The sequence below is a fragment of the Puma concolor genome, chromosome B1, assembly GCF_028749965.1.
Source record: "Puma concolor isolate L17-30 chromosome B1, mPumCon1.1.hap2, whole genome shotgun sequence".
In the NCBI taxonomy this organism is placed as follows: Eukaryota; Metazoa; Chordata; class Mammalia; order Carnivora; family Felidae; genus Puma; species Puma concolor.
The window spans coordinates 196,161,058-196,185,577 of NC_141670.1; the positions used below are offsets into that span (position 1 = coordinate 196,161,058).

Below are 24,520 nucleotides of genomic sequence, written 5' to 3' on the forward strand. Positions count from 1 at the left end.
TATATATGTTGTAAACACCTTATTTGTGGCTTTTCATTTCCCTTGTGGTGTCTTTTGATAAACCCAAGTTCTCACCTTTTTTTTTTTTAAGTTTATTTACTCAGTTTTGAGAGAGAGAGAGAGAGAGCAAGCAGGAGAGGGGCAGAGAGAGAGGGAGAGAGAGAATCCCAAGCAGGCTGCTTGTTGTCAGCTCAGAGCCGGTGGAGGGACTCAGTTTTGAGAACCGTGAGATCATGACCTGAGCCGAAACCAAGAGGCAGACTCCCAACCCACTGAGCCACCCTTGTGCTCCTGAGTTCGCACTTTCAATATGGCCAAATGTATTTTTCTTTTTCTTTATAGCTTGTGCCTTTTTCTATCTTATTTAAGAAATTCTACCTCAAGTCATACAGATAAAAAATGCCTTCATATTTAGGGACACCTGGGTGCCTCAGTTGGTTAAGCCTCCAAATCTTGGTCTAGGCTCAGGTCATGATCTCACAGTTCATGAGATTGAGCCCCACATCGGACTCTAGGCTGACAGTGGGGAGCCTACTTGGGATTCTCTCTCCCTCTCTGTCTGCTCCTCCCCTGCCTTCTCTCAAAGTAAATAAATCAACTTAAAAAAAAATGCTTCCATATTTAAGTACTCAATCTATCTGCCCTTGAATGCTGTGAAGTAGGAGTCTATTTTTATTTTCCCTATATGTAAAAATCAATGATCCCAGTGAAATTTATGTAATAGTCAGTCTTTTCCTTAGTAATTTCCAAAGCCAGCTTTGTCATGTGTCAGGTTTGAGTGGGTCATATTTGAGTGGACTTTTTATTCTTTTCCATTTTTCTGTTATCTGTGTGTCAATACCATTTTACTTTAATTACTATGGTCTTGTAAGTAGTCTGGGTGTACGGTGTGGCAAATCTTCCCACCGACACCTTCTTACTCCTCCAGATGTCTAAGCTACTTTGACCCTTTGCACTGCCATATAAATATTAGAATCAGTTTGTCAAGTTCCACTATAAATGGTTTTAAACATCTAGTTTGACAAGACTTTGTCTTTTTTTTTTTTAATCTTTTTAAAGGTTTTATTTACTTTTGAGAGACAGAGAGACATACTGTAAGCAGGGGAGGGACAGAGAGAGGGGGACACACAGAATCGGAAGAAGGCTCCAGGCTCTGAGCGGACAGCGGTGGGCCCGATGTGGGGCTCAGACCCACGAACCGTGAGATCATGACCTGAGCCAAAGTCAGACCTGAACTGACTGAGCCACCCAGGCGCCCGGACAGTCTTGGTTTGTCTTTTAATCAGAAAGTTTAATCTCTTTGCTCTGATTGTGATTACTGGTAAACATTTCGGCCATTTTAACCACCTTATTCTGTGCTTTTTATTTCTCATACTTTTTTCTATGTTTCTTTTTTTTCTCCCTCCCCACTTTCTTCACCCCCATTTCATTATTTTATCTCCTGTTAATTTTGCAAGTTATACATACTTTCTTTTATTCTTTTAAGTGATTAATCTAGGAATTTCAATGTGAATATTTAACTTAAACTCTAAAAGTTAATAAATACCTTGACTCTCCTCTTGGGAAATATAAGTGCATTAAAATATCCTCATCAATCCTGTCCTGACATATACGCAGTTTTTTCCAGGATTTTTGTTTTGTCACTACTTTTCACCCTCACTTCTGTTATTACTGATATGAAGACAATGCCTGTCTCCATTTACTCACAAGTTTCCCATTTTCTTTATCTACTGTTTAGTGTCACACCTAGGATTTTCTGAGAGCCTTCCTTCTCTTTGAAGGCTATTTTTTAGAAATTCCTTAAGTGAGACTCTTTTGGTTGTAAATTCTCCCAATGTTTGTGTGAAAGACAGTTTCACTGGATATAAATTACTAGTTCGATGGCTATTTTCTTTCAGCCTTTTGAAGATATTATTCCTTCTCTGACTTCATTTGTGCAGCTGAGAAGTTGATTGGTCGGATCATTGTTCTTTTGTAGAAAATCTGTTTTCTCTCCAGCTGCTTTAAGATCATCTTTGTAGTTCCCTGCAATATGCCTAGATTTTAATTTCATTTTATCCTGTGTAGGGTATATTGGGCTTCCTGCATCAGAGGATCGTTGTCTTTCGTCAGATCTTAACATATTCTCAGCTCTCTTTTTTTGTTAATTTTTTTATTTTATTATTTTTTTTAACGTTTATTTATTTATTTATTTTTTAAAAATTTTTTTTTTCAACATTTATTCATTCTTGGGACAGAGAGAGACAGAGCATGAACGGGGGAGGGGCAGAGAGAGAGAGGGAGACACAGAATCGGAAACAGGCTCCAGGCTCCGAGCCATCAGCCCAGAGCCCGACGCGGGGCTCGAACTCACGGACCGCGAGATTGTGACCTGGCTGAAGTCGGACGCTTAACCGACTGCGCCACCCAGGCGCCCCTAACGTTTATTTATTTTTGAGACAGAGACAGAGCATGAATGGGGGAGGGGCAGAGAGAGAGGGAGACACAGAATTGGAAGCAGGCTCCAGGCTCTGAGCCATCAGCCCAGAGCCCGACGCGGGGCTCGAGCTCATGGACCGCGAGATCGTGACCTGAGCTGAAGTCGGATGCTTAACCGATTGAGCCACCCAGGCGCCCCTCTCAGCTCTCTTTGAACATTGCTTTTCTCCTTTCATGTGTGATTTGGTGTTCCTCCCTCTGTCCTCCATGTCTCTTAACCTTTCCTTTTCATCTTCTGTTTTTTGGCTATCTCTGTGCTATATTCCAAGTAATTTCTTTGCATGTAAATTCCAGCTCACTAACTCTCTGTACTTACCTGTATATAACTTAAGTCTGTATTTAACTGTACTTAATGTTCTGCTTAAGCTGTTTGTTCACTTTCTATTTTTAATTATTTTATATTTCTGTAAGTACTATGCAATATTTTTGCAATCTGCCTATTTTTCTTTTGTTTCATTTTCAATTCCCTAGATTTATTAAACATTTTTTTTAATGATTACTATTTATTTTTGAGAGAGACAGAGCATGAGAGGGGGAGGGGCAGAGACCGAGAGAGAGACACACAGAATCCGAAGCAGGCTCCAGGCTCCAAGCTGTCAGCACAGAGCCCAACACAGAGCTCGAACCTATGAACCACAAGATCATGACCTGAGCTGAAGTCGGACATCCAATTGACTGAGCCACCCAGGTGCCCCTCAATTGCTTAGATTTCTTAAACTTATTAAACATATCTATTTTATAGGCCGAGTCTAATAATTCTAATATCTGCACTCTTTGTGGCCCAATTCTGTGGTTTGTTGTGTTTGCCAACTCTTACCCTCTTCATGGTGACTTATTTCTTCTTCGATGATCTTTTATATGTTTGTGTTGTTTGGAACTTTGGAACTTTTTTTTTCTCTTTAAGGCTGAGTTTAAAGAGCATTCTTCTAGAAAGATTTGTGTTTGCTTCTGACAGGGATTTAGGGGCATTACCAACAGGGAAATACTTTCAATGATATTTTCAGCTGAAGTTTTGTTTGGTCATACAGGTAGTGTGAATTTTAGTTGCTGGTGTGAAAAAATACAACTTGGTTATTGGGAATTCCTTGGGGAGACTTATCTTGTTTCTCTTCCATCCAGAGTCAAGGCTGAAACAGGCAGGATTCCTTCTGCAAAGCAGGGTATTTTCTGGCTTACTCATCATTGACATTACCTGTCAAGAGTCCCAGCTCTGCACCCGAGTGTCTAGTTTGACCCTCCTCCCTGCCCTGGCACCATACCTGGCACTACCTCCTTCCCCAGTCGCCCTGTGGCTTGCTAAAGCCCAGGTCCAGGCATTAGGAATTATCTGACAACCTCAGAGCAAATGCTATTCCAGGCTCTCACCCGTGTGGAATCTGCTTTGTTGTTTCCTGGCTCTGACTTTCCCCCTCACCTTATTTCTATGTCAGCCGTGATTTTAAAAATGGTTTAAATGTTTTCTTCATCACTCCTCTATGTTCTCTCCTGGGAGAAATTTTTTTCCCTTTTACGAGAAGGAATAGAAGGAAGTCCCTATTATGGTGTTTAATACAAATTGATTAATAAAAAAAGTAAAGGAAATGCGGAACACAGGTGTTTTGTTTGTTTTTTTTTTGATATATCTATATCTGCAAAAAGATACACCATCACCCGTTGCTAAATTATCATGTTAATGACTTATTAGCAGCAACTACTCCCTATACTATCTACTCTCTAAAGATAGTTCTGGGTTACAGTATTCACTTAAGAATGGTGAATAATCATTCTGTTAAAATGCCTGTTGAAAATAATCCAATTAAGAAATAGGCAGAAGGCATGAATAGACATTTTTCCAAAGAAGACATACAGACGGCTAACAGGCACATGAAAAGATGCTCAACATCACTCATCATCAGGGAAATACAGATACCACCCCACACCTGTCAGAATGGCTAAAATTAACAACTCAGGAAACAACAGATGTTGGTGAGGTTGTGGAGAAAGGGGAACCTTCTCACACTGTCGGTGGGAATGCAAATTGGTGCAGTCACTCTGGAAAACCATATAGTTGGTTTCTTAAAAAGTTAAAAATAGAACTACCCTACAACCCAGCAGTTGCACTATTAGTATTTACCCAAAGGATACACAAAAGTACAGAATCGAAGGGGTACATGCATCCTGATTTTAATAGCAGCACTATCAACAATAGCCAGACTGTGGAAAGAGCCCAAATGTCTATCGACCGATGAATGGATAAAGAAGGTGTGGGAAATATACACAATGGAATATTACTCAGCCATCAAACAGAATGAAATCTTGCCACTTGCAATGCTGTGGCTGGAGCTAGAGTATATTATGCTAAATGAAAGAAGTCAGAGATAAATACCATGTGATTTCATTCATATGTGGAATTTAAGAAACAAAACAGATGAACATAGGGGAAGAGAAGGAAAAACAAGATGAAAACAGAGGGAAATAAACCATAAGAGACTCTTAACTACAGAGAACAAACTGAGGGTTGCTGGAGGGGAGGTGCATGGAAGATGGGCTAGATGGGTGATGGGCACTAAGGGGGGCACTGGTTGGGATGAGCCCTGGGTGTTGTATGTAAGTGATGAATCACTAAATTCTACTCCTGAAACCAATATTGCACTATATATTAACTAACTAGAATTTAAATAAAAATTTGGAAAAAAAAAAAAAGAATGTTTAACAGGCAGAGATGCGCGTGTGTACTTAGTGGCCCAGCATGGATGTGCTCTGTGGTCCCGGCTTACATGCTGTACATCCTCAAATCTTGGAGATAACGTTTGCTTAATTTGAATTCAATGATGCCTATAATATTAAGTATAACACTGAATAGTTATCTTGCTATAGTAGAAAGTGCATGAGTTCGGAAGTCAGAGGCCTAGGTTCAAATCCCAACAAAGTGACGGAGGACACGTAATGAAGACGTTGCAAAAGTGTAAAGCATCTTCCAAAGGTTAATTTCCGGCACTCAGTATAGTGCCCGGGACACAGGAGGCACCCACAATTGTTCACTGAAAGAATGAACTACGGATTATTACCCTCTCTGGTACCTTCAGACTTTTCTACAGAAAGTGAGCTTCATAGTAATAAAAAAAAGTGTTAATCATTTCTTTCACCACTGATGATCTCAATAGAGTGACTATCTTAAGTATTATAAAATATGGTCATTATAGGGCAATATATTGAAAATTTAACATATTTTTAGCAGCAGCCCTAATTGGCCATGGAATACTCACTGCCGTTGCTTGTGGGTTGTTGGGGCAGGCCTCCAAGAGCTCCTGTGGAGGGTTTAATGGCTTGAGGTAACGAGTGATAAAGACGGTTTTTCCACTTATGTCAGTCACTGTCGTGAGGCATTGACGATGTGGAAACTTTAAGGCACATTCAGCTTGAAACTTCTCCGTTGCTTGTAGCAATTTCTCGTCTTCCTGAGAATCAAACTTCACAAACAAAGACTCCATGGAGTTTACATATGATTACCGGAGACAACAGTAGGATTTGTTGAGATCTTACAGTTAACAGGAACTACATGTATGCTTCAGGAACTACGATTATGTGACCCCTTACAATAGCGTCATGCCCTGGTGTCCCTAGGGCTTTATTTAATTATATTTATAATCTAAAAATTAGATGGATTCATTAAATACTTGAAATATATTGAACAGGACTGAAAGAAAGTAGTCAACAGGCAAGCAGCCCTACGAAAACTAGAACAGCCTATAAAATGTAAACTGATGTACTAATTCTGATTGATGAGAACAAGCAGTAGCTTTATATGTATTTTGACATTGGTTTTAGAGGGGAGAGGGGCTCAGTAATCTAACGTCTCAAATGCAAAGCTCGAGCAACTCATGTTAAATGCACAACAAATCGACAGATATATACTGATGTGTTAAAAAATGTTAAATCCATAATGAATGTAATACAGAATAGTAATGGGTCTCAGGGAAAAAAAGAAGCAGAACTAGCATCAAGTGTATCATATTTATCTTAAGTGGTTCTCTGATCCAAGATGAGCTACCAATTCCCAGACTTTTAAAGATTTTATTTTTAAGTAATCTCTGCACCCAACGTGGGGCTCAGACTCACAACCCTGAGGTCTGGAGTTGCATACTCCTTAGGCTGAGGCAGCTGGGTGCCCCAATTCCCAGACTTTTAGTAGTAACTTAAAGCAGATGAAACAGAACAAATTCTAGTTGCCTTAGACACATGTTGTAATTTTTCCCCTAAAGCGATTACTAAAAAATAGCTTGCCAAAAGCAGATATTTAAATGTTTTTACAAGATTTCTGTTGCTTAGTATAAAAACATATGCATGGTTGCTTATATTCTGCAGCGTTTCAGGACAAACTCAAATAAAATTTTATTAGGAAAGTTAATTTTTAAGTAGGATTTAGATTCTAGGCAGTGCTTGAAAATCTGTTTGTTTTGAGAATGGAAATGCACCCAGCTATCCTTCTCTTACTCTGCTTTATTATTATTATTATTATTATTATTATTAGCATTCAAAACCACTGATATGTTTACTCTGTCTCCCCCATAGAATAAGATTCGTGAAGTCAAAGATTTTGTTTCTATCTTATTTTTTTTTAATTTTTTAATGTTTATTTATTACTGAGAGAGAGAGGCAGAGCATGAGCATGGGAGGGCAGAGAGAGAGGGAGACACACAATCTGAAGCAGGCTCCAGGTTCCGAGATGTCTGCACAGAGCCCAACGTGCAGCTCGAACCCACAAACTGCGAGATTGTGACCTGAGCTGAAGTCGGACGCTTAACCGACTAAGCCACCCAGGTGCCCCTCGATCTTTTTTTTTTTTTTTTATCTCCAGTACCAAGGATACTACCTGGCACATAATACCTATAGGAGGCGTGTAACAAATATTTTCGAGTGAATGAATGGGAAGACAACACGTGACTTTTTTCTGACTTGAGATAGAATCCAGGCTATCCTAATTATTCTTGACTTCTGTTACGCTGGAGCTAGACTGTGGCTCCAATTTCTAATTTGATTTCTGTATCCCGAAAAATTGGGGTAGTGGTTGTGGGGGTTAGGTAGGATGTAGGATGGAGACGTTTCCAGATGCCTCCTATATACTCTCACGAGGTGTCCCCGACATCCGAATCCGAACATCTGACACAGATTGATCTGGTACCACCTACCACTGAGCATAGTGGGAGCTGCCCAATGTATGGTTATGATGGATATATAAACAAATGAAAAAGGCCAGCTTCTGAGACTTTGGCATGGGCGTGTCACAGACTCCTAGGACAGAATTGTCATGCCAGAAATCATTGTAACTTTACAAAGATGAAAAATTACGAAACAAGGGTGGTATGAAACAAAGCACCCAGTGGAATTCAACTCGGTTTCCTTTAAACTCATTCATTTACTTACCCAACTATTTGGAAAATATTTGCTGAGAATCTAAAAGGTTCCAGGCACTGTAGATAAATGAATATGAACCAGTACCCTCAAGCAACTTCTAGTCTAGAGGAATGCATTAATAAGCAATCCGGTACTTAAGATACTTGCCCAGAGATTCTAAATACACAGGTGCTAGAGGAATACTTAAGAGGCCAAATAAGCATTGCCCAGAAAGAGCAACAGAAACCGGGAATCAGTACTGATTATTGGCCTTCCCAGTTTAAAAAACTGTCGAAACCTTTTTCTTTTCTTTGAAAAAATTTTTTTAAATGTTTGTTTTTGAGAGAGACAGACAAATAGTGTGAGCGGGGGAGGGGCAGAGAGAGAGGGAGACACAGAATCCGAAGCAGGCTCCAGGCTCTGAGCTGTCAGCACAGGCAGCTGTCAGACGTGGGGCTCGAACCCACGGACCTCGAGATCATGACCTGAGCCAAAGTTGGACGCTTAACCGACAGAGACATCCAGGCGCCCTGAAACTTTTTTCTACCACTTGGAGCTGGACGTGCTGTTGTGTGTTTTGACTATGTAACTAGTGCTTTGTGAGAGCAGGGCCCGTGTTTGAATCATTCTGTGTTCCTCTCTGCACAGAGCATACACGAGGTAAGCATTTAAGTAAGTATCTCTTAATGGTCATTGATACTTGCTTCGGCCACCAGGATGCCATTTAATGGAGCGAAACAATGCTTTAAGGAGGAGTATGCCATTTTATTAGTGATCTAAGAAGTACCAAGGGAAAGCTCAGTGCCAGAAGAATTTGGGTTGGTTTATTATGAAACAAATCAAGGACTAACTGACAAATTCAGTATTTGATTCAAAATGAAACCTGGAAGTTTCTTGACTGGCTCTATTTTTTTGACCTGTAGGTTCGTGTCAGTGTTTACTGAAACTTAAGCGTGGTTATCCTCTTGAATAGCTACACTGAGACAGCTCCACCCATGACAAATCACCGTCAGGGCTGCAGCCGTCTCGGCAAGAAGCATCTCATGGATTTCATAGGCTTGGAAACTGGAGATAGTGCCCAGCATGGAGGTGACATTCACACCCATGACCCTTCCTACATTCCAGGCTAAATAAGAATCTTTCTGACCAAACGCAACGGGCTGAAAGACAAGGCTGGACATTCTTCACGGAACTTCAGACATCTGTGGTTCGTTGCCAAGGGACCACACATACACTAGCATCCAGCAGCTTCCACAAAGTGGCAGCAGACAAAAAGCAGCTAATTAGAAGCCTTAGAACTACTGACCAACAAATGTAAAACAAAATGCTTGGTATACCTTTTTAAGCATGTCACTCATCTATCAGAGGCAAGAAAGGAGAAAGAAATGAGAGGAAGGCTTTATTAACAAAAAAATCTACTTTTAAAAACTTAACTTTAAAAAAAAAAAAACAAAAAAAAAAACTTAACTTTTATCAAGACAATGTAAAGTAGTTACAGTAGGAGTTTGAGGAGTTGCTACCGCATCTTAAGAAAATTCCATGAGTAAATCCCTCTAAGAACTCCTATGGAACGGTTCCCTATGGGATGACGGAGGGGAGACTCCAGTCTCCTAATCCCTGGAAGTTGCTGGCAAGTGGAAAAACAATTCAAGGTTCTGGCCTCTATTATCTTCAGGCGAGAGCTTCTCTTTCCCGAATAATCTGCAGGGGAAATCACTGAGTACTGTTTTCCGCCACTGTGTGTTTAGGACATCAGGGGGCATCAGTCCACATGCCTTCCTTATCAAATAGCAGCAAAGAACCTGTCCTCCAACGGGGATTCTTAAGCCCTCATTTCAGAGGCATAAGAGAAATGCTCCGCACAGCCACAGAGGGGCAGTGAAATGCCACTGAAGGCAGCAGCAGACAGCCTCGTTACCTGGCCGGAGGCGGGAAGGTTTCGGGACTCAGGGAGGGCGTCCTGTCTCGGAGCTCAGAACCATGATAGGGGGTTAGTGCCCCGAAGGGCGTCGGGTGCTAAGAAGCCTCTGGTTTTCAGCCTCTCAGCTGAAACCACAGCTGAGAACCTCAGCTGAAAGCAGACAGACTGCTTTCCCGGGTTTTGGAAGCTCACCTCCAGATGGGGTGCTTTTTCCTCTGTTAAGAATACATGGAAATAGCAAGATCATCTTTTGTCTGGGAGCATTTTTCTGTGTAAACATGCTTGTTGGCTTTTATCTTGAGTTTACACATAAAGAAAACCATCCAGAATATACGTTTCACTTCCTAGAAATATTTTGAAATGCATATATTCTGGCATGTTTTCTTTCTTTTTTTTAAATTTAATTAAAAAAATTTATATCCAAATCAGTTAGCATCTAGTGCAACAATGATTTCAGGAGTAGATTCCTTAGTGCCCCTTACCCATTTAGCCCATCCCCCTTCCCACAACCCCTCCAGTAACCCTCTGTTTGTTCTCCATATTTATGAGTCTCTTATGCATTGTCCCCCTCCCTGTTTTTATATTATCTTTATTTCCCTTCCCTTATGTTCATCTGTTTTGTCTGTTAAAGTCCTCATATGAGTGAAGTCATATGATATTTGTCTTTCTCTGACTAATTTCGCTTAGCAAAATACCTTCCGGTTCCATCCATGTAGTTGCAAATGGCAAGATTTCATCCTTTTTGATTGCTGAGTAATACTCCATTGTACATATATACCACATCTTTATCCATTCATCCATCGATGGACATTTGGGCTCCTTCCATACTTTGCCTATTGTTGATAGTGCTGCTATAAACATGGGGGTGCATGTGTCCCTTCAAAACAGCACACCTGTACCCCATGGGTAAATACCCAGTAGTGCAATTGCTGGGTGGTAGGGTAGTTCTACTTTTAGTTTTTTGAGGAACCTCCACACTGTTTTCCAGAGTGGCTGTACCAGCTTGCATTCCTATCTGGCATGTTTTCTAGAGACCATATTTGTCACAGCTTTAGTGACAGAGGCTAGCATGTAAGATTAATTTGAATTTCCGTAGATTTATTTTTCCAATAATCGTTGCAAAGGGGAATAGTAATAGTATGTGTCTCTGTGAACCAGACTGTAGTGCTGAAAAAGAAACAGAGGAATGTGCTCATTTCCCCATTCTCCATCTGAGCATTGATTACAACAGATAAACAAAAGAATCATCATGAGAATCCATGCAGGTTAGTTTAGGAGGGAACATGCTGGGCTTACACATGAACGTGAGCTCTGTGGAATTTTTATCTGCTTTTCTAGGCTGCTGTATTCCCAGTACCTGAAAAATGCTTGTCACATCAGCAGTAAATATTTGTTGAATGTATACGATTTTGAGTCAGACAGACATTTAATTGATAAATGCATTTCCTGCCTGGGTGAATTTGGAGGGTTGAGCCTCACTTTCCTCATGTCTCAATCCGAGACCCCACCATACACTACAGTTGTGAGTATTAAGAGAGAATGTGCGTCAACTATCCGACACGGGGCCGAGGACAGAGTAAAAACTCAGTACATGATGGTGGTGGTGGTGGTTATTGTATTATGGTATTAAGAGGTCATGATCAGTAACTTTCTCCCCAAACCAATGAGGACAGTGCACATCAGTGCTGCAGAAGCAAGTTATATTAAGAAAGTGTCTCCCAGCTATGAGGGTTGGTAAATAGTTGCTAACAAATGGAAGTTCTGGAAACTCTTTGTTCTAGAGCCATCCAGAATTAGAATATTTGTGCTCTACAGTATCTGAAGGCACTGAAATGAGGTGACCCCTGAAGGTCGCCTAGCCTTACGATGCTATAAATTGATTCAACACACAGGACAACCAGGGATATGAGGTCAGACGTGGAAATGTATTTCGGCACGCTTGCCAATAAATGTCAAGATAAAAGAGTAGTCTGCTTTTTTTCTTCCTTTAAGAAAATTCTTCTACACCTGGAGCATGTGTTACAGTTGCCTGAAATTTTAAGTTGTTGATCAATCTAATGATCAGCTCAATGGAAACACGAATCCACAATCTCCCCTCATTTTGTCCAGACCGAAAGGGTAGTGAACGGAAACTTTGGCAAGGAGACCTCTGCTTGGGCCATGGCTTCTGCATTTATAAAAGCATAGCAAGCATTCCTCGTGTCTCATGAACATCAGACACGCAATTCTAAAGCAGGGTTACCTTTTCTCGAACCGACTCCCCGGGAACCAGCTGAGGCTCCATGGTGATAAACAGGGTGATGTAGGAGCCTTCACTCAGGCTTCGCACGGAGTCAAAACCCCGCTCGATAATCATGCTCCGTTCCTTACTGTAGCCCAGGAGAACGGGGGGAATGTCTATTTTAAATGTCCCATCGATCTGTGAACAACACATGACTTGGTAAACACCCTGGTGGTTTTCCAACCCAAGTTCAAAGGCAAGTGTCAACTCCTCGCTGTCCGATGAATCTAACAAAGACTGCTCAGACTGGCATTCGAGGCTCACCCCATCCTTCTGGGCATGTCGCCCTGAGCTCTCTCTACATCCCTGCCTCTTCCCAGTTCAGCAGAGCACGTACCAGCTACTCAGGTTGATGTGACAGTATGTCACCTGGGTTCCAATCCTGGATTACACTCCAAGTGTCCCAGCTTGTGCATTTATAGAGACAATAATAGTACCCATTTGTAGGGTGGTTACGTGTGCGGAATGAGCAGATGTAAAATACTAAGAAAAATGCCTGGCGTATGCTCAGTGCCAGTAAGCGTTGGCCAGAAGCTATTCCCTTTTTCTGGAATGCCCCAGCTTTTCATCCCCCCTTTCAGAGTATTAATTCTATTTTCTAGGCTCAGGCCAGATGTTATCTCCTTTGTGAATTATTTTGTAATCACTAGCAGCCTCACATCGAATTTGTTTCTTCTGCTATTACCATGACACATTCTGCAGACCTTATAGTTGTATGCACATCTATCACTTTGTTCCAGATACCAGATTTCTCTCCATGAATAGGATTATAGTTCACCCACGATTCTACCACCCTTTCCCAACGAAGAGCAGCGCTTTGTGTACCCAGCAGGTGCTCGATACATGTGGGCTTAATGCATTACAAGCCACTCACGTAAATTGACCTGGCTTCTGTGGAGGTTCCAAAAGACAGGACTTTTCATTTTGGCCTAGCCAGCCCAACAATAAGTTTATTAAAGACTGTCTAGGGCTACACGACTATTCAGGGCTGGAACTTGAAATTCACCGACTTACGGAGAATCCGGTTTTCATTTCAGTCTTTAGCGGCATTTATGTCTCAGAAGAAATAGAGAAAGAAGTTCAACTTTCAGTGACTATGCCTTCCAGCGAGGAATTAAGTGAGCTGTTGTTTATTTTCCTCCTTATGTCGGTGCCTTCCCCTGAATCCTGCACCCAGGCAGGTGAAGAGAGTACAGGGACAAGGATACAAAAACAAGCCATACAAAGTGCACCTGAAAGAACGGAGCACATCTGATGACCCAGGAAGCAATGGGCACTATCTCCAAATACTTGGTGCAAGGACTTCAGACCGGGTTTCTCAACCTGGGCACAGTTGATATTTGGGGCCTGACTGTCTGTGGGGGGGGGACTGTCCTTGCACCGTGGGGGGTTGGCAGCATCCCTGACCTCCACAGACAAGATGGCAATGGCTCCCCCGCTAGCTGTGACAACCAGTCATGTCTCCAGGTACTGCCAAATGTCCCCTGCAGGTACACGTAAGGGTACGAGCTTTGGAGTCAGAGAAAACTTAAATGACAAATGTAATAACATCACTCTCAGAAGTAACATTGAAATGGATAAACCCAAACATTGAATCGTTCTCTCTCCCTCTACCAATCTCATTCCCCAGGGATAAGCAATGTGAGCATTGTGGGAAGTTGGTAAAAGTGAATCCTGTAAGCTTTGGGATTTGAGTAGTGACTTCACCTCGTGTGGCTTGTTTCGTCATCTGTAAAATGGCGACAGTAAAGCCTACTGGGTTGTTGTGAGATTAAATGAGGTGACATACAGACTAGCAGGTAATGGCATGTAATATGTGACAAGTATAGTTATTCCTACTATTATTAGTGAGTCAGGATTCTACTTGTTATGTGTAGCTCCAAACCAGGACCTACGGATAGGGATGCACAGATTATGGCACAGTTCAGGGAAGAAATCTGTAACAGAGAGCTATGGCAAAGAGAGCAAGTTGCCTCATGAAGTCGTGAGTTCCCCGTTTCTAGGGGCACTCAAACAGAGTATAGATATTACCAGAATGCAGTAAAGGAGATTCATTTATCCAGAAGGGATTTGGAGCAGTTACCTCCGAGTACCCTTCCAGGTGTGAAATTCAGCATTGCCGGATAACATGGCACTTTCGTTTACAAACTGATGCGCTCTTAATTTTTTTGTTTCCATTTAAAATCTATTCAAAGAGGGACACGAAAATGTTTTGGCCAGCACATCACTGAAGCGTCACCCGTAGACTGTCCCTTTGTCTAGGGGGAGAACTGCAATTCCAATTATCTTGGAGATTCCAACCCATCCAAGCCCCAGGCTTGCTGGAGACTGTGTGGCCCAGGCGACACTTGCTCTGTGTGGTCGCCACGTGTGGAATTAAACCGTTCCCTCTGTCGCCGTGTGAGATTAGCTACAGTCTTGCGGCTCAAAGCCTCCTGTTGCCATGGGTTTAATACCAGGATATTAAAGCCATTTCAGAATCTTTCCCTGTCCCAGATTGGAGCTACTAAATCATTCAAGAGTTGTTAACCTAATGGGTCCCCTTAAGCAAAATCATTAGACTCTGAAGAAGAGCGTCTCCGCTGAATGAGATTGTGCTAACCATTTTTCATGTTTGAAATAGCGAGGACTCTAGAAACATTAATAGAATGCACTTGATTCAATGGACTATCACTGTCCTGCTTGTTCCCTTCAAGTTCGTTTCTGGCGTCCATCCACTCCACTTTTGTCATTTTGACAAGTTTCCGCTTTGTCCCACCTTCTGCCTCACTTCTATTTAAATGACAGAAAAATCCTCAGATGGGAACAGCCCTACGTTAACTACTGCCTCCAAGGGAGATGGATGTTTAATAAGCCACGCAAATATGACAGGAGATCGGCGGCGTTTTATCTTTCTGACAACGACTTGCATATAGGCTCCCTCAGTGTGGAGGGCACAGACCTGCCAAGAAAGCTGTAACGGGAAAAATGGGCACAGCCACTCCCATGGAATTCTGGCTTTCGGTGCTTACCTTGGCTTGGAAATATATCGTGCTAAACGGAATCTTCACGCATCCCAACCAGTGTCTCTCAATACGGGTGTGGATTCCACTTCCTCTTTCACGGTCATCCTGAAGGAGGGTGGGAGGCAGTAATTGTTTAAGAACTTCAGCCTCACGTTTGAATAACGTGGCCACAGGAAGGTAGCGGGGGTTTAGCTGAAACTACGTGAGCCAGGTTAGGCAGCCCTAAGTCGCATTCTGCTTCAGTCACTTAATCGTTTAGTGACCCTAACGATGTCACTTAGCCCTTCTGAACCTCAGTTTCCCCGTTACTAATTTTTTTTTTTTTTAAAGTAGGCTTCACGCCCAGCACAGAGCCCACTGTGGGGCTTGAACTCAAGACCCCGAGATCAAGAATCGATAACTTAACCGACTGAGCCACCCAGGCGCCCCGCTATATTGGAGATTTAACAGTCTACTTCACAAAGTTATTCTAGAATTGAGACCGTGTATGCTAGGCACCCAGTGCAATTTCTGGAAGGTAGCGGACACTCAGCTGAAAATAAGAAAGCTAGTTCCCTCCCTCCCTTTTCCTTTTCCCATTTATACATGTCAAGTTTCAAACATTTCAAACGCCACAGAGATGGGAAATGAGTTAGGGACTTACAATGAGTGGAGGGCATGGAAATGAGTGCAGACGTCCTCAACACTGTGAACTCACCTCGAGGACATCATAGAGCACTTCATCAAAAATGTTAATGAACACGTCATCTTTCACTGACTGCAAACTGCTTGTGCTGTAGTCTCCACTGGGGGCCCTGCAAATGGGGACACGTGACCCGGGACTATGAACATGGGCAAAACGGAAGCAACGAGCACTCAGATCTCACCGTGTGAAAAATACCCAGATACGAGCATAGACATGAGGATTAAAAGCCGTGACTTCACCTCGAATATTTCTCTTTATCCTGGGATGCGATAACATAATCCCTATACTCGAGTGGAAGGGGCACTAGACTAGAGGCCCGGCGCACAGAGATACCACCCCCTGCCCCCCCATCTGCTGGCTTGTCCCGTCGGGTCTCCCGTCATCCCCCCAACCTGCGTGGTGAGCTCTGCCAGGAGCCAGCTGGCCACAGCTGGGTTGGCTCGGGGGACAGGCTACGTTCAAAGTCTCCGGCTGGCACCCGTGCCGGGATGCAGATTTCCTAAGCAACCGGGCTGTAGAAGATGCTTCTCCGGCAGACCATTCCCCAGTCATAGACCTCCTAGTGTCATATGGCCGGTTGAATGGTCCCTGCCTCCCACTCACTTTCCCCACAGATAACCAAACGCAACGCAGGCACGAGGTTCCTCTCCTGTACTGTCGCTGCTCTGAGTCCGGGCCTGGCCCAAGCTGGCTGCTCTGTGGCACGGCTCAAGACCGGGCCACTGCGCGTATTTTGTCAAGCATTTTGCCTTTGCGTTTTCTCATTCTTTGTGCTTCTCCTATGCATAATAGTGGTGCGTGTCCCTCTCTTCTGACCGAACTGGCTCTAAGCCTTGCTCTGTCTCTATGGTACTTCCACCTGTGGGGTTTGATTGCTGTAAAAGTAGAATGGTAATTTCTTTTTTTTTTTTTTTTTTAATTTTTTTTTTTCAACGTTTATTTATTTTTGGGACAGAGAGAGACAGAGCATGAACGGGGGAGGGGCAGAGAGAGAGGGAGACACAGAATCGGAAACAGGCTCCAGGCTCTGAGCCATCAGCCCAGAGCCCGACGCGGGGCTCGAACTCACGGACCGCGAGATCGTGACCTGGCTGAAGTCGGATGCTTAACCGACTGCGCCACCCAGGCGCCCCTAGAATGGTAATTTCTAAGGAAGCATCAAGGTCTGAAATAAGGAGTCTTTTAAATATCTAAAATCATTTAGGGGCGCCTGGGTGGCGCAGTCGGTTAAGCGTCCAACTTCAGCCAGGTCGCGATCTCGCGGTCCGTGAGTTCGAGCCCCGCGTCGGGCTCTGGGCTGATGGCTCAGAGCCTGGAGCCTGTTTCCGATTCTGTGTCTCCCTCTCTCTCTGCCCCTCCCCCGTTCATGCTCTGTCTCTCTCTGTCCCAAAAATAAATGAACGTTCAAAAAAAAAAAAAAATTTTAAATATCTAAAATCATTTAATTAAAGTTTTAAATCCCTATGTGTTATTTCTGGTGAGGAAGAAAGCGTAATTATGGAAAATAGGGAGTGCCAGACTAGAGAGGTTATTTGAAGCTTCCAGAGTCAGGGAGACGAGGAACAAAGGAAAAGCAGTGTAGGGGCCAGGGGGTCGAGGGAATGGGAAACTTAGGGCTACAAAAAGCCAGAGCCTGGAGAGGCATGGGCGTGTCCCAACAATGAACCCGAGTTTCAAAAGTTGCACATTTTCCCATTTTAGTCTTGGTCGGAGTCCCCTGTGGTACAAGAGCAACAGAATGGGACTCAGTGTCAGGCTCCTGTAGAACCTTTCACTGTGGCCTTTTCCCCCCGGGGCTCCATTTTACTCACATTTCTTCAAAATATCCTATAGTTCCCTAAAGAAGAAAATATGCTCACCTAAATGGAAGTTCAAGTTCTTCATTCCAGCTGGGGTTTGGTCCTTCAGCTGTAGTTGTATGGCAAATCGTTCGTTGAAAAGAAACTTCTACAAAAGGACGTACTAAAACCTTAAACACAAGAGCGGATCATGAGAGTCTAGAACAATTAGCTGAATTATTTTGTTCTTAGCAGAGGTAGAATATGTTTACCAAAGAGTATGTTTCCAAAGAAAATGAAGCGGAAAAGAGATGATAAAGTTTGTAGGCAATTATTAAGGGGCAAGCTTCTAAGCAGAAACCCAGAATTGAGGTATTTCACCTGGCCGAGGGGGTAGTCAGCACTGTGGGTTGGGCTGTGTGTGGTTGGGGAGGCAGCATGCTTTTCGCTGAAAGTCCTTGAAGACCTTGATGGCTGCTGGAATTTGCTAGGAGGGAAAATGTACGACAGAAATTAATGACAAGAAAGGTCTAAAGAGATACTCAGCAAGGTGGCTTCTCTGAAGACCTATGGCTCTGGTGACAGACATTTTCTTAAGTTTGTTGACACCTCAGAAAGCTTCTTCCACCGCTAGGCCTGCATGTTTGGCCGGAACGGAGAAAAGGGTCCTCTCCACCCACTCCTCTCCCAGGGGGTGCCCTAGTGAGGAATCTGTCCCCCAACAAGAGAGAGCCTCAGTTCCTCTGGGAACTGAGTGGCCGAATCTTCAGCTCCCTGGCCAGTCTGCCCCATCTCGTCCAGTTCCCCACCCACTGCATTCTCTGTGACCCTGCGCTCTCCAGTAACCTCGAGCTACCTATCCTCAGTAAGACCCTCTCTCCAGGCCCTGCTATGCCTCTCTGGGAAAGAGACACTCAGAGATTCCTAGCTAGAGTTAGGATCTATGGGTCTTGCCCTCTTTCCCTTTGGGGATTCTTTTTTTTATTTTTTTTAATGTTTATTTACTTTTGAGAGACAGAGTGTGAGCCAAGAAGGGGCAGAGAGAGAGGGGGACACAGAATCTGAAGCAGGCTCCAGGCTCCGAGTTGTCAGCACAGAGCCCGACACAGGGCTCGAACCCACGAACTGTGAGGTTGTGACCTGAGCCAAAGTCTGGCGCTTAACCGACTGAGCCACCCAGGCGCCCCATCCCTTTTGGGATTCTTAACAAAAAGAAACGAAGGTCACCTCCGGAGGGTCTCTCCCAGCCACCACTCCCCTCATCCTAACAACACACCTGCATATTTGTACTGAAGCTTATGACTTACCAAGTATTTCATATTCATTACCAGGCAAAGTAGAAATTGTCTCTTTCTACCAAACTGTCTCACCTTTTCCCAGATAAGAGTTTCGGACAAACCATGAGACAATAAGAGTAGACTATTTAACACAACAGCTGCCAGAGAAACCCTTTTTCTTTCTGGAACGCCATCGATTACAGCATTACAGAAACATCTGTGAAGTGCCCACTGTATTTTAGGCCCTGTGTTGGACTCTGGAGCTGCAAAGACAAATCAGACACACTGTGGCTCCAACTAAAATGGCCGGTAGACACGTAAAGAAATAATCACAATACAGTGGGATACACATTAGCCCATTGGGATGGGCGCGAGCCATCAGAGTACAGAGAGGGGGATGAAGAAGAAAAAATCCTATTCAGTTGGATGCATGGGTAGAGGGTCAAGATTCAGGTGGGCTTCATGCACGAGTTGATATCTAAGCTGTCTGGATGAGCCTACACTGAAATGTAGAGCACAGAGGATCAACTAAGCTTCCTTGTAATTTGAATGAAATGGTTTAACACTTAAAAGGTATTCTGTAGAGGGGCGCCTGGGTGGCTTAGTCAGTTATTTGTCTGACTCTTGGTTCCGGCTCTGGTCACGATCTCACGGTTTCTGAATTCAAGCCCCTGTGTCAGGCTCTGCGCTGCCTCTCCCCTGCCCTCTCTCTCTTTCTGTCAGATAAAGAAACTTAAGAAAATTAAAAAAAAAAAATTCTATAGAGACAAAGATAAGAGAAACACCTGTACGTTATTTTATTTTATTTTATTTATTTTTTTTTTTTAAATTTTTTTTTTTCTCAACGTTTTTATTTATTTTTGGGACAGAGAGAGACAGAGCATGAACGGGGGAGGGGCAGAGAGAGAGGGAGACACAGAATCGGAAACAGGCTCCAGGCTCCGAGCCATCAGCCCAGAGCCTGACGCGGGGCTCAAACTCACGGACCGTGAGATCGTGACCTGGCTGAAGTCGGACGCTTAACCGACTGCGCCACCCAGGCGCCCCTGTACGTTATTTTAAAAGACAGCTTTACTCCCCACGGTTGAGCTGTGACATAATCAAGGTGAAGGGGTTGGGCTGTGGCTCCTCAGAGATTCAAGAGCTTGAATGTACACTTACTAGTGACCAAATGCTGGGAACAGTGGGTGACGTCAGATGTTCTGTGACGGGTGGAAGACTTAGTAAAACAATAGGGCAAAAGACTGGATGGGGGATCAATTTCACGGGAAGACCCTGGGGAGGAAAGAAAATGCCACAGGCCAGAACGGTGTTCTGTGGATCAGACCGAGCTCGATGACCTTGGACAAGCCACCCAGACATTTGCCCTGTCTTAAAATGGAGACAGCAATCGTAGCGAGAAGCAAATGACATAATACACACGAAAGAGGCTTAGCGTAATGTCTGGAACCCGACGAATGGGCAAGAAAGCGCAGCCTCCCTCCTTACACTGGCAGGTGCATCGGCAGATCCAAGTTTTAATTCTGGCTCCTTCTTACTTCACGAGACCGGTGCTCTAACCCCCCGAGCTCCGGAGCCACTCTTTCTTTTTTTAAATCTTGCTCATCTCTGTTCTCTAAGGGGATAAGAAACTCAGGCTCACCTTACTCTGGTTGAGGGGTTGCCCTGTGCCCCAGTGTCGTGGAACACAGCAGGCATCCCTCATTTCTCAGAGCAGATTAAGGGGAAATCACATTTTTATGCTCAGAGGGTGTATGTTCAGAACCTAGGACATAACACCTTTTGGGTATCTGCCCTGCTCACACCTGCTTCTCTGAGAACTGTTCCCCACCTTCAGGGCTGGGCCTGGGGACCCTGCCTCTCTGGTTATATAGGTGATTAGACCATGGGTCAACACCTGACACAAGTTAGAACCCTCAGCTTCTCTCCTGAGAAGCTGATACTTGTGGACGGTACCCTGGCTGAATGGATGGCTTCCCTCACAGGGAGAAGAATAAAGCAAACCCACAGAAGGAAGTGAGCAACAGAGACCATGGGGCCTCAGAAGAGCCACCCCAACCTTTATGGTCCACTGTGTCTCTTTTTAAAAAAAAATTTCTTTCAATGTTTTTTATTTATTTTTGAGACAGAGGGAGACAGAGTGTGAGCACGGGAGGGGCAGAGAGAGAACGAGACACAGAATCCGAAGCAGGCTCCAGGCTCTGAGCTGTCAGCACAGAGTCTGATGCGGGGCTCAAACTTACAGACTGAGATCATGACCTGAGCTGAAGTCGGACGCTTAACAGACTGAGCCACCCAGGCGCCCCCAGCTGTGCCTCTTAACCTTGAGTTCTTTGAGACACAATAAATCCCCTCTTGAGCCTAAATTGACTGAGTTGGACTATGACTTGCAACCGACAGGGCTTTGGCTTCGGAAGACCTCCCCCCATCCTTGGACAGAACAGCGACTGCGTTAAAGGTGGGAGCGGACGTGCTATAGAGAAGTGAACCACTCGGCGGGGACCCTGTCCTCTCCATCCCAGGGCTGTCTGGACGGCTCTCACCTTGCTGTCGGCTTCCTCACAGGAATGTCATAAGCCCGGATAATGTTCACCAGCACCTTTATGTCTCCGTCGGACAGGTTCTGGGCCGTCACCTTCTTCCGGCCTTTTCTCCTTGGCCTCAGTGGTCGCTTTTGTTCTGCCAGCTTGAAAAGGCTTAGCCCCAAAATGCTAATGATTACAGAACAGGATTAGGACTCTAAGGAAAAGAAAGATCTGGAAAGTTGTGAGACAGCTTCCCAAATCTCCCCCTAGGTCCCTCAAAGGCCCCTGAAAAACTCTTTTGTCTGTTTAAGGAGGGTGGAAATCGCCAAGGAATTCTCCCGAGACTGGGGAGAGCCTCTGGGGTGGATCACTAAGACAGATTTCAGCTGCTGCCGATCAGAGGAAGAAAAGTGTGCTCGGGCCCCTCCCGCCTCGTGCTCTGCCTTGCTCCTCTCGGGTCCCTCCCCCCCAACTGTGCAGGTGCTCTCCTGATCTCCTTGCCCCAGGGGCCCAGCCACAAAGCAGGAAGGGGTGCTCCCTCTCCTGAGCCCCAGGGCGCTTCCCGGGGGGACTCCTGGGTCTGCTCCTTGACCTTGGGCAAATTTCCTCACCTCTTTACGTCTCTGTTTCGTCATCTGTAAAATGGGGATAATCACACCTCCCTTCTGGGGTTGCAGAGAGGATAAAGTGAGGGGGTGTATGCAGAGCACCCCTGCCCTGGTCTAGCACTTGCTGGATGCCCTGAAATGGTGGCTGCTGGGAAGATGACCGTGGCACGATGGCAGTGGAAGGGCAAGGGCAGGAGGATCCCCCTCATCCCTTCCCTCTCACTGAGGCAGAATCCCGTAAACACTTCCGGGAGGACACAAGCACTGTCGGGGAATCGTGGTGTGAGAAAGGGCCATGAAGCAGGTAATTCTATGCCGGCCCGGAGGCTGAACAGAAGCACAGAGGTGACTTTGTATCCGCAAGCTGACATTACCGTGCCCAGCGCCAGGGGACAAGGCCAGCTGCACAGAGCCGGCTCTCGCTTCTCTGCCTCCCCTGGTTGACCAGCGGCCTCTTTCCAAGGGGCACATGCCAGCCTTGGAGTTGGGTGGGGGGGATGGCTCCCGAGGGGCTCCTGCTTGTTCCCAGGATCTTCTGTCTCACAGAGCAACTGCTGTTTACCAGCACCTTCTATGATCAAGCAGAGTGCGAGGTGCCATACGCAGAATATTTCTAATCCTGACAAGTAGAACCTTTACCCCAGTTCTCATATGAAGTAACTGGAGGCTTCTGGGAGGTGACAGGTGACAGGTGTCTGGGAGGTGACAGGATTTGCTGAAGGCTCCCAGGGGGAGAACTGGGGTTCCAACTGTGGTCACTCTGACTAAACAGCCAGCTTCTTCCTCTTTTAAAAATACTTACATATATTTATCTCTAACTCACTTAAAACAAGAGCAGATCCATCACATGTTAACATAATGTAAAGGTATGAAAAATAGCTATCTTTCCCCCATCCAAAAAAAAAAAAAAAAGAGAGAGAGAGTGTGAGGACAGTGATACCGTAAAACTTTTTCTGTGTGTGACTTGTTATCTACATTTTAGTGTTGTTAATTTATTTTTACTGAGATATCGTTGACATAGAACGAACGACTAAATTTCAGGCATAGATACATTTAGATACTGGGATATGACTGCCACCGTGGTGTTAGCTAACACCTCTAGAACATCACATAATTATCATTTCTTTTTTTGTGGGGAGAACAATTAAGATCTAGACACTTAGTAACTTTGAAGTTTATGACACAGTACTGACTATATTCACCTGCTGTGCCTGAGATCTCCGGAGCTTTTTTATCTACCAGCTGTGAGTCTGTAAGCCTCCAGCAACATCTCCCCGATTCTCCCAACCCCTAGCCACTGGTAACCACCGTTCTACTCTGTGTTTAGGAGTTTGGCTTCTTTAGATTCCACATAGAAGTGAGATCATACGGTATTTGTCTTTCTCTGTCTGATTTATCTCACTTAGCATAATGCCCTCAAGGTTCATGTTCTTGCCACTGAAACCTGTCTTATTAATCAGTCTGCCAGGACACCCACCTAACCCAAACTTGGGGACCTTAGAGGGACACCTTTGCCACGGGGTCCTAACGTGGCACATCCTTTCCCTTTGTCGAAACTTCTCCCCTTTTCTCAGGACACTTGGCTGCCCTCCCAGGAGTCAGCATGGGAACATCTTGGCGGCTGGGACCATTAAATATAGAAACATCTTAGTTTAACACTAAGAACAAACCAAAATTAAAAGAAGAAAGAACATACCCTGAGCCTTCAGAACTTAATGCAGAAAGTAAAGCAGAAAAAGAAAAAAGAAAGAAATGAAATGGAAAACCAGCAAGAAATATCATCATCTATTCTAAAGTGTAAGTTTCATGACTGAAAAAATACAGTGACTGGACTCTGGGCCTGGAACGAAGAGGGAGGGTTTGCATGAATTTGTGTGGGTACAGCCCTTCCTTCTGTACATGGACGGAGGCCAAGTCCAAGAAGGGGACTGCCATGCATAGACATTTTTTGTCTCCTTCCCAGCTTGGTGGTGGAGACGAAGTGCATGATAGGAAATCACCTTTTTAGGAGACCAAGAGATTTAATCACAGAAAGGGTCAGGAAGTTAGTGGGGTACACAAGACCACCAGTATAGAAAGTATTTTTCATCTTTTATGCTTCCACTTTGAGTTGAGAACATGTAAGGATTATTCTAAGTACTAGGGAAATCAATCAAGCAAATGCAGTCAATCCCCAACTTGTATGTAAATCTCCATTCTCCCTGTTGCCCCTGTCCCCTCACCAAACACACAGCAGCTCTCTGCCTCCCCCCAGCCCCCGACCTGGGGCCGCAGTGCTCGTTCCCGGCCACCCCCTCTGTCTAGTGCAGGGGAGTGAGGGGCAGTGTGACGAGGGGAGGTGGAGGGCAGGAGCGTGGGCGGGAGGGCAATGCCATCAGACATGGTCTGATGGCAGCAAGGAACTGGCAAAGGCTGTGAAGTGGGCTTGGGAGGTGAGACGGTGTCTACTGGGCAATGATGGAGAGCATCTCATGCGACTTAACAAACCCCCCCAACTAAGGTAACCATTAGGCATCGATCACGTTTTACTGGTTCCCAGCAATACCGGGGGCCCAAGCGCATACCATGCAAGGATAAGAATTCTCTATT

At 44.5% G+C, this 24,520-nt stretch overlaps 1 protein-coding gene across 7 annotated transcripts in view; it reads right to left on the reverse strand.

Moving 5' to 3' along the window:
* CC2D2A (coiled-coil and C2 domain containing 2A) overlaps window positions 1-24,520 on the reverse strand; it is a 145,239-nt gene that overhangs the window by 20,236 nt on the left and 100,483 nt on the right. For 4 of the 7 annotated variants that reach the window (XM_086705414.1, XM_086705409.1, XM_086705412.1 and 1 more), the window contains 8 exons: window positions 23,628-23,642; window positions 21,342-21,509; window positions 17,903-18,008; window positions 17,603-17,712; window positions 15,756-15,852; window positions 15,065-15,163; window positions 12,015-12,191; window positions 5,724-5,927 (listed from right to left, as the gene is read on the reverse strand). In XM_086705414.1, the coding sequence (XP_086561540.1) occupies window positions 5,724-5,927; window positions 12,015-12,191; window positions 15,065-15,163; window positions 15,756-15,852; window positions 17,603-17,712; window positions 17,903-18,008; window positions 21,342-21,509; window positions 23,628-23,642 (976 nt within the window). The remainder of the gene's footprint in view (window positions 1-5,723; window positions 5,928-12,014; window positions 12,192-15,064; window positions 15,164-15,755; window positions 15,853-17,602; window positions 17,713-17,902; window positions 18,009-21,341; window positions 21,510-23,627; window positions 23,643-24,520) is intronic. The other 3 variants (XM_086705416.1, XM_086705413.1, XM_086705411.1) reach the window with 2 other exon arrangements.